Source organism: Microdochium trichocladiopsis, assembly GCF_020744255.1.
Source record: "Microdochium trichocladiopsis strain MPI-CAGE-CH-0230 chromosome Unknown B0I36scaffold_13, whole genome shotgun sequence".
NCBI classification, from domain to species: Eukaryota; Fungi; Ascomycota; class Sordariomycetes; order Xylariales; family Microdochiaceae; genus Microdochium; species Microdochium trichocladiopsis.
In genome coordinates this window covers 1209104-1218786 of record NW_025763556.1, presented here as the reverse complement: position 1 = coordinate 1218786, position 9683 = coordinate 1209104, and the positions used below count along the sequence as shown (strand labels likewise).

Genomic DNA, 9683 nt, shown 5'->3' with positions numbered 1-9683 from the left:
ACTTCTTGATAATAGCTTTTCATACCTAGGTATTCTTTTTCTATTTCACCAAATTCAAAGCTCTACTTCAAAAACCAATTCCTCCTCTACATTAGTGCTGTAAACTATATGAATCAGCAGTCTGTGGGGCTTCTCACAAAACCCGCGCGAAACCGCTGAACTCTCATGGAAGTCCGGGATTAGACCATTGACAATAAAAGGTATTGCATTCATTCGTTTCTGGAGTACACCAAACTGTTCTGAAACTATCTACAAGTAAACCCCCTTGATCTATACCACATCTTGGTTCATGAACTGAAGTATAACTGCGTGCCTGCCTGCACAAAATGCCCCTCTCTCTGTTGACCACATGCGAGCCACACGACAAAAGTCAACTAACCCCCCCGCACAACCCCAATCCTTCACAAGATATCTACAATCTCTGACCCTCTCGGCTCACATGATAGAATCTCAAACGACGGCCGCGTGTCGACTTAGCAGTACCGGCAGGCTCCCTCGGGACAGTAGCCGTGGTTGCAGGTGTAGCTGCACAGGCCCTTGTACGAGTCGGGCAGGCCCGCGGCGGGGCAGCCGTCCCGGCCGTTGGACGCGGGAGGGGTGCCGGGGGTGCCGTAGCTGGTGCACTTGCAAGGACCGGGGGGGCAGTACCCGTAGCTGCAGGTGAAGCTGCAGAGGCCGCTGAAGTTGCCCGACTCGCCGTCGGCGTTGGTTCCGGCGTTGCATGTTCCTGTTTGTTTTGGAATCTTGTAGTTAGCAGCTGCTCCTCTCGAGGCCCGGAGTTATGAATCACGAAAGGGGAAGTACGAGGGAGGCCATGTGCGAATCTACGCCACGGCGGGTTCAAGGAAAAGTCTACACATACCGGTAGGGGACGGGCCCGGGGGCACGGTAGTCGTGGTAGGAGAGGTAGGGCCTGTGGCCACGGGCGGGTTCGTGCCCAGGGACGGAGTGGGCTGGCAGGTGGTGACGCGGAGTCCTGCAGTTAGCATCGACAGCCCATCAGCGCCCAGAGGGTCATTGGGGCCCGGAGGCAGAGTGCCGACGTAAGCGTTGTAGTTGTACAGGCCGCAGGGGCACTCATTGCTGATATCCATGAGCGACGTGCCCTCGAGGACAACGGCGTTGTTGCGCGTCAGGGAGAACTTCTGCTTGCCCAGTCCCGCAGGCACCTGGATCAAGCTGGCACCGGCGGGCACGTTGCGAGTGACGACGGTGTTGCCGGATGTGACGGTGATGGTGCCAGCCGATTTGAGCAGCGTCGCGACGTACACGACGTCATCCATCGTGTTGTAGCCGTCGGGCCGGCCCATGAAGTAGTTGCCCGAATCATTGTTGGCTGGGCGTCCGGCAGTCGTATCGGTGGCGTCGCAGTTGGTGGACTTGAGGTTGCGGCGGTACCAGTAGATCACCTTTTCGTCCGTGATGTAGTTGTTGACCGAGGTCGCCTTGGCCTTGTAGGCGGCGATGAAAGGCTTCGAGAGTTCGAGCCAGCCGTTGTGGGGCCTGGAAAGTCAACCGTTTATCAGCATGTTGCACATCGCGGAAGCAGAGTTTGATCACTCACATGTCGTTGACCCATTTCGAATTGCCATCGTCGTAGTGCTTGGAGCGGAGAGGCCCAATGTAGTGCGACTCGCCATAGTCGTTCCAGGTGATGATCTCAACCATGGGGAAACCTCTGGCCAGCACCGTGTTCCAGCGGTCAAAAAGAAGAGAGCCGCTAGGGAAGACCCAGTTCTTGCTGTAAGAAACCTCCTAATCACACCTGTCAGTGCCAAGATGACCACAGGGCGCACATGACTGTCAAAACTTACTGGGCCATAGTGCGTGAAGAACCAGGGAGAAACAGCTGTGCGAGGGTCAGTTTCTGCCACACGACCGAGTGTGGGGTATGAAGAATTGACATACGAGCCATATAAGGCCTGCCACCGAGCCAGTTGAGATAGGTGTTGTCCCCGTCTTCGACGCTCACAGACCGGCCAGGCTTAGGCGCCTTGTTGTTTCCATCGTTGGGCCATGCCTATGGGAATAGTCAGCATGTGGCACGACGCTCTAGACATCATCGTAAACGGCTTACCATCCAGTTGAAGGCACCATCGACGGAGTTTAGGCTTTGTCCAGGGTAGAAGTTGGGTATCCAGTACACGTTGGATCCAGCGGCGCTCTTGATAATGGCACTATCAACCATTGGATTCCCACTCGCAAACGTGGAAGCAAAGATGCGTCCATCCATAATCAATTGACCGGGTCTGCCGCCATACTTGGCAATCTTCTGTCCGACCTGCGCGGCCTGACCAGAATTGTACCAGTTGAAGTCGAACGAGATGAAGACCTTCATACCGTTGTCGGCCGCCGACTGGTAGGCATAGTCGAGCTGCTGGTCCGTAAAGGAATCGGTGCCAATGTTGAGCGCGAAGGCATCAATGCCGGCGTCTCGCGCAAGTTGCATGTCGAGGTCATAGTCCCGAGCACTGGTGCGGCCCGACACGATTCCCATCTGCGGTTTGACCCAAGTGCGTCAGTACTGAGAATGGCGATGATTGGGAAAGGGAAGCTCTAGGCGTACCATGAAGTGGCATGCCACGAGACGGTCTGACGATACAGCCCGCTCGGCTGGGACACCGTAAGGCGAGGCATTGGACACAGCCGCAAGTACTGCAGCTGCGGCAAGGAGGCTGGAGCGGAATCGAGCGAACATCTTGGCTGACGGTGCTCTGTATGAGCGTGAAGCTTGTGGTCTCCGTAAGAATCTCGAGACGGAAGGCGTCCTCGAGGACGACTTTATATCTTCCTGTCAGCACGGTCGCATCAAGCTCGTGCCCTTGAATCCGATGCCAACGTGCTTGATGGGGTGCAACTTACTCAGCAAATGCCATGCGTCTCGGCTGCAGGCCGGCACATGCGTCAGCTACGGTTACACTGGGAGCTTGTTACTGACGTTACGACTGTCCACAGCAGCTATGCTTTGGAAGAAAGGCAACAAGGGGGTTGTGGTCGACTCGTACGTTGGGTCAATGGCGCGTTGCTCGCCCCTCTGCCCCCGCTAGCAACCCCAGGCACTGGCACCATGCCTGTTTGCGTTCCTGGCGTGCTAATCAGGGCCGAGAAGATGCACAAAGGCCGTCGTTTGGTATAGTCGAGCGCGCTAGAGTTTGGCTGCACAAGGGTCCATGCAAGGCATGACGGGTACGATGAGTGTGGGTCGTTCTCATGACTAAAATGCACAGGGGACGAAGGAAGAATCGTGCAACGTTCCTTGAGCCGAGCGGCCGTTACCGAACTGGGTCACTGATGGTGTAGCGCGAGCCAGGATTAGTGGCAGCCTTTGTTTGGCGTAGACGGTCAGGGGTGAGGATGGCAATCCTTCCTGTGGAGGGCAGCCCATCCGCGTGGGTGCGCCAAGCTCATACACTCCCGATCGCCTGCTGCGCCTCCAGCAAGTGCTTGAACAGGATGCCCTGCCAAGCGCCGCCGATCCCATCTCGGCGGTTACGGATTAGCTAACCGTGGTTGCTATCTCCCATACGAGCTCCTTGTGCCTAATCGAGGCCATGGCTTTCGACAATGCCACCACGGGCAAGGCCATTGTGTTGTTGACGCACGACCACACGACTAGTGCTGCCCGCCCAGTGGCCTGTAAAGTGGTCTGGTGGGAAAAGGAGTATCCTACGTGGCCGGACACTACCGCTGATCCCGCTTTAACCATACTGTGGTTCTGTTTCCTAGTGATCGCCAAGGTCTAGATGCCAGTCTAAGCCGCGCCACATCTGCTGGGCTATCCGCCGTGGATGACGGCACCCATTAGACTGAATTCTGATCAGCTCAGCCCTGGGACTGGAAATCGACTGTAGCCTCTAATTCATCTTCCACTTTTTCGCGTCACATGGCCTACGCGTATATCCGCACCTTCCCGGCCTCGGCACATAGATATGTTGCACGTAGCCATTTCCAAGAGGAGCAACTGAGTGTATGACCCCTGCATGGCGTCGAAACCCCGCATAAAGATCCTCTCGGCGGCTCTTCGGTGGGTCCCATGGTTGCTATACACAGAAGCGGCATGGCGGCCAGGGTAGCAACGGCATCTTCCAGGCTCGTTTAGGTGCAGTAGAGGATCCCATCGTCTATGTAGCAGGGATGCATGGCGCCAGCATTGTGCCATGATTACTCAATGAGGCTCACCGGCAATGTCCTCGACGTTCTTCGGGACGCCCGATTGGTTGGGCCGCCTTCGTGCCAGACATGGCCTACATATGGCTTGGGGGCCATCTGGAAACCTTCGTGCTTGTTTCTGAGTACGATGGGACTTCTTCTTTCCGTGCGTCCCCGTAGCTACCGTTCTTTCCTTACGACGCACAAGAAGTAGACTGTCTCAATCCTTTCCAAACGGATCGCTTTCACTAGAACGTTTCATTAGGAGAGCAAGTCCAACGTGACCTTCGGCACTTGAGCCCAGAATCTGTAGCCGTAGCTTTTGAAGTTGCCAGCACCGGGTGAGTTGCATGGTGGAGTATCGTGCCAGCATGTTTGGTTCAAAGTCGACATCCCCTGCTTACTTGCTGACACAACGCCAGCCCATGACACGTGGTTTAAGTTGTGGGTGCACGGGATCCCCCGACAGCATCATACGGACGTTGAAGGATTTTTTGACATCCAGCGCGCTGATTATAGCAAGGCCGGCGCGTCAAGGCTCCCTCTTATCGTCCGACTGTTGTCTAAGAAGCTTCGAACTCTGGATACTGCGACTAATGTAGACTCCTGAACCGTCTTTTCGACAGTCTTGCATGAGACCACGCGTGGCCCCCCCTACACTGCGCGCACAAGGCTTCGTCTTTCTGGGAAACCACTGTTGTCCCCCACGTTATGGATTGCATCGTACACGGCACCAATAATCGAGGTCCTGGACTGCACACCCAGAACACTTGGCAGAACGGGTCTAGGTGGATGTCTCCGTCGAGTGTTAACTAGCGTATAGGCGTGTATCATGAACCCAGCAAAATCGACTCCCTGCTCGGCATTACTCTCGTGGGCCCATGTGCTCACCGCGTCTTGCCAAGCGCAATAATCAATCTAAGCATTGAGCCGCGCCTCACGTCAGATGTCTCGGGGATACTCACACAAACACTCACACTCGTGCCGACCTGCATCGACCCCACAGCCGCCTCTGTTCCTGGTCACTGACCTGTTTCCGGCATGGGGTCATGGTCAATCACATGCTTGACGATGATGAGGGCGAGAGAGCGGAGCCGGGCATGGTCCACTACCCGCTTGGACCCCACGATTTGCTCCCGATAACCTTGTCGCACGTACCGATGCTGCTCATACGCGAAGCTCCGAGACTCCCTATTCCGTCTTTTGCAGACTGGTAACTGGCGAAAGCTGGTCGGTTGCTATTTCCGTGATACTGCTACAAAGCGCATCGGGGTCAGTGTGCCCCGCGTATCGGGGCCGATCGGGCCCGACGACTGGCTGGCCGGCATTTGCGTATGGGCAGCAACATCTCGAGACGCGGACCGACGAGCACCCTCTCGGCCGTCATCTCCGTACTCAAACTGCGGGGCGGCATGCTCGTAATTTTCCGCCTCTCGGAGACGCCAGCCAGGTGCACGAGTACATAGATTGTTCGATGATTTGATCCGCACGAGTCAGAAGACCCCTGAGCCTGTGGGTGGCCAACCTTGAGGATGCAACAGTGGTGGCTCTGCCGTGGTATCGCGCCCTCCTCCTGGAAATATATGCGCGTGGGACATTCTGCACTGGTTATTCGGAATTTTTGGCGTGCGTGCAACAAACATTCTATTGTGGACTACCCATCCAATGATCCAAGGCCACTCCTTCATCTGCTCTGCAATCATCCGATCAGAATCATGTCAAGCCTCTTGTCCCTGACGTAGATATTCCAATCACGTGCAATGTGTCCCAGCTGAGATGAGCCGCATGAGACTGCGTGTATGGTATCCCAGAAAAAAAGAAGAGGAGGGGGGGGGGGGGGGGGGCCGGTCAGCAAGCTGGCGCCATCCATCCCATCCCGCATCGTCTTGCATGAGGGGTTCCTGCGGGGCAAGGGACCAAGCTGACACGGCACTTTTCGACCGTCAGCAACGACATCTTGGCTCGTGTCGCGATAGGTTGTGCATCGAGAGCTTCCTCCACCACTGCTTAAGGTAACAAGATCGAGTCAGTCGCCAGAGCGGTAGCGGCCCGCTGGAAAATAGCGATGAGGCGCATGCTCCAGGCAACAGGGGCGTTGCTGAACGCTGCTGATTCGGCTACGAAGTCGTTCAGCGAGCTCGAGGTGGTCCAGAAGTCGAAGAGCGCATACCAGGTGAGTCAGAGTCGTCCGCTTCCCGTACGGCGGAAGGGATGCTTGCTGAACACTCTAGTCTCCGTCACCAGGAATGGGCTAGCGTCGAGCCCTTCCCATACGAGCCGTTGGCCACTCCCACTACTATACGTCTCCTCAAGCTCGAGCCTTCCAGGGAGATGCAGAAGGCCCAGAAGGCTGGGAAGACCCTTAGTGGTGATGCTCACGATGACGACGACGACGTGCACTTCACCATGGCGCAAGCGGAGCTCGATCGCAACCCGCAGTTCACTGCCCTGTCATACACGTGGCGCCAGCAGCGCTCGAGCTTAGGTACATGGACCCGATGGGGCTACGAGTCGCTGGCGGAGCTCTTGAAAGAGAAGCCAGTCCACTACGAACTCCCAGACGCGGACGAGGAGGAGCTCAGAGCCAGCCGGAAAGTGACTTGTAACGGACGCACAATGAAGGTGTTTGAGAACCTGTACGAGGCGCTCAAGCAGTTGCGCAGAAACAGGCCTGGCGAGTGGTTCTGGATCGACGCGGTCTGTATGAATCAGAGGTACGTTGAAGCTGGCATCCTACAGATCCCGTCTTGGGGATGGCAACACTGGTGGACATAAATGTCTAACCCACTCATCAAGCGACTCGACCGAGCTCGTTGCCCAGATTCAGATCATGGGTCGCATTTACCAATCCGCACAGCTCGTCGTCGTGTGGTTGGGGCCTTTCACCGGCCTGGCCGAAAGGGGGCTCAAGACGTTCGAGGAACTGGCCCAGTCAGGCGAACCGCTGCCTGAGAACCCGATGTACAACACCGCAATCGGCGCAACTGCAGCAGAAGATTGGAAGATGAACTCAGCGGCGATGGCAGCCTACCATCTGACACAGCGCTCGTATTTCAAGCGCGTCTGGGTGGTCCAGGAACTCTGCCTCGCCCGCGAAGTCACGTACCTGCACGGGAAGCACGAGATCAGCCTCTCGACACTTCTGGCGGCGTGCGCGTGGTGTATCGACAGTGGCTCTGCGCGCGAGGATGCCGATTACGTGCAGTTGATCCTGGCGCCCTACTACGTGTCACACATACAGTTCCTCCCGACGACGTTGAATGCACGGAACGAGTTTGCCAAGGGAAACAAGTGGACGCTGCTCGAGTGGCTCCAGGCTTGCAATGGCAGATTGGCGTCCGTCGCCAAGGATTATGTCTTTGGTGGGCTCTCGCTCGTCCGCGTAGATCAACTGACGATTGACCAAGAGCTCCAGCCTGTGACTTACAAGACGGGCAGCGCTCTAGCAGCGACCACCGCCCAGCCACCACCGGGCGCACCTCCAACGTTGGTACAGCCAAAGAAGCAGAGCCTGACACCCAAGGGCCTCTGGGTAAAACTGCACCCCAACTATGAAGCTTCGGATGCCGAGGTCTTTGTCAACGCATCAGCTTGTCTGATGACGCATGCCGGTGTCGAAGAGCTGCTCAGGATCTCTTCCCGGCTACGCGACAAGCATCGTTTTAGGGACCGCGTGCGACTCCAGCCCCACGAGCTCAAGGCGTTCTCGGGCCTGCCTTCTTGGGTGCCAGCGATAGGGTCGTGGACGGTATGTCACAAACCTTCCCTCGAGGACAGAGAAAAGGCTACGCATCATGCCGTGTCGCCAGAGCCGCAGCTTTCACAGATTGTGTCAAACCAGATGTACTGATTTGTCCACGTGGTCTAGTCTCGTCTCACTGTGAACCTGGTCCCTCCAGGAGCCGACAACCCATTCTCAGCGTGCCCCCGGGCAGCCACTGTCGACCCTCACAGTGGCTCCGCGTCCTCCCCTTCTCCTCCAAGCCGGCCTGCGATATCCGCCGACGGCGCGACTCTGGCCCTCCCTGCCGCAGTGTTCGACGAGGTGGCCTCGCTCGAATATGAAAAGGACCGACCGCTGCAGTATACCGAGCTCCGGAAGCTGATGCGCTTCCTGGCCACCTCGCCGAGCGTCTACGACAATCACGCGGGCGGCGACGATAAAAATGCCGGCCCGTGTCTCCTAGAGGCAGTTGCATGCGCCATGGCGGCCGGGCATGTCGCCGGGCAGCCAGTGACACCGGCCCAGGCCGGCGTGTGGCTGTGCGAGTCGATCGAGTCCAAGGTCGGAGAGCTCGTTGCGGAGACGCAGCGCGGCATCACCGACGACCAGCATATCCAGAAGGGGCTCGTGACCAAGGCTCAGAAGAAGGGCCATGGCATCGACTATCTCAAGACGGCAGAGGACGATACCGCTGCAAGGAAGTGGCGAGTCTGCACACAGAGTATCGAGCAAGGGCTCGAGCTGGTGAAGGGGGCGGCGGCGGAGCTCACGGCGCTCAGGGCCAAATACTCACACCTCAGATGGCCGGAGAAGCCGATTGGCGTGATAGCCAGGGAGCACGACCTGGAGCGCGCCAGGTTGGAGAGGAGGAACTCCAAGGAGAAGGAACTTGAGGAGCTGCTGGAGAAGAGATCCATTGATACCAAGTCGAGCAGTAGCATCCGGGCGGCGCTAGACCGGGCCAAGCTGCGCGCAACCGAGGCCATGAACGACGTGTACGACCGCCTCAACATGTGGGAGATGGACTGCAAAGGCAGTTTTCGCCGGCTCGTCTCGGACGAGTGCCGTACTTTCGAGGAGGCGTATATCGACGCTCTATCATGGCGTAGGATTTGCCTCACGCGCCAGGGCTATGTGCTGCTGGCGCCCCTCTGGGCCGATGAGGGCGATAGCATAATGTTATTGCCGGGTGTCTCTGTGCCGTTCATTTTTACGCGAGAGGCGGCAGACTTGCAGAGGGAAGAGGCGAGGATCAAAGAGCGGCTCACGCACGTGGGATCCGGGGATGGTGAGGACCTCCTGTGGACAGCAGCCAAGGTAGAGCTGGACGCCAGGCTGATCGAAGTGCAAGATCGCCTGCGAAGCGGCGCGGAGCAGCAAGGCGGTCCGTGGGTGCTCATCGGAGAAGCTTACATCCAGGGCATAATGCAAGGAGAGGCAGCTGCGGGCCTGGATTATGGCAGCATTGATATTGTGTGAGACCTGGAGGCAGGCAGCTCCCAAGGACCAACAGTCTTGTTTTCTCCGTACCTAGAACGTGAGAGAGATCCTCAGCTTAGAACTCGAAGAAGTTTGTAGAGCCTGCCGACAGGGATTTTACATCGGATGTCATGCATCTCAGACGAGCTGAACAAGGCGTGATTCCTAAGACCCGGGCTGCTTCAGAGCTCCGAGAATTTATCCTCTGAGCTGCACGGCGCCACGGACACTCGCTGCCCGCCGTACTCATACACCTGCTTGCTCGATTCGTGAATAGTTACTGATGGTTTGCCAAGCCCGGGTTTGTAATTGGCTGCGCGATAAGAGCCCG

General features: G+C 57.2%; 2 protein-coding genes across 2 annotated transcripts; one reads left to right on the top strand and one right to left on the bottom strand.

Annotated features, from left to right (window-relative positions):
- Positions 1-473: 473 nt before the first annotated feature.
- On the bottom strand, positions 474-2698 carry B0I36DRAFT_369456 (glycosyl hydrolase family 71-domain-containing protein; the record flags this gene model as incomplete). The annotated part of the gene is made up of 7 exons (XM_046159775.1): positions 474-727; positions 863-1503; positions 1565-1755; positions 1815-1849; positions 1909-2020; positions 2078-2497; positions 2567-2698. The coding sequence occupies 7 exons, from the start codon at positions 2696-2698 to the stop codon at positions 474-476; spliced, it is 1785 nt and encodes a 594-aa protein (XP_046005471.1).
- Positions 2699-5999: 3301 nt separating this feature from the next.
- On the top strand, positions 6000-9560 carry B0I36DRAFT_389384 (heterokaryon incompatibility protein-domain-containing protein). Its single transcript, XM_046161326.1, has 4 exons — positions 6000-6322; positions 6394-6863; positions 6946-7897; positions 8018-9560. Exons 1-4 carry the CDS (start codon positions 6215-6217, stop codon positions 9350-9352), a joined length of 2865 nt encoding a protein of 954 aa, XP_046005470.1. The 5' UTR covers positions 6000-6214; the 3' UTR covers positions 9353-9560.
- The last annotated feature ends 123 nt before the right edge of the window (positions 9561-9683 follow it).

Coding starts and splice junctions, on each gene's coding strand:
- B0I36DRAFT_389384 (XM_046161326.1), top strand. CDS start 6,215: ATGAGGCGCATGCTCCAGGCAACAGGGGCGTTGCTGAACGCTGCTGAT. Junction 6,323..6,393: donor AGTCGAAGAGCGCATACCAG/GTGAGTCAGAGT, acceptor CTCCGTCACCAG/GAATGGGCTAGCGTCGAGCC. Junction 6,864..6,945: donor GCGGTCTGTATGAATCAGAG/GTACGTTGAAGC, acceptor CCACTCATCAAG/CGACTCGACCGAGCTCGTTG.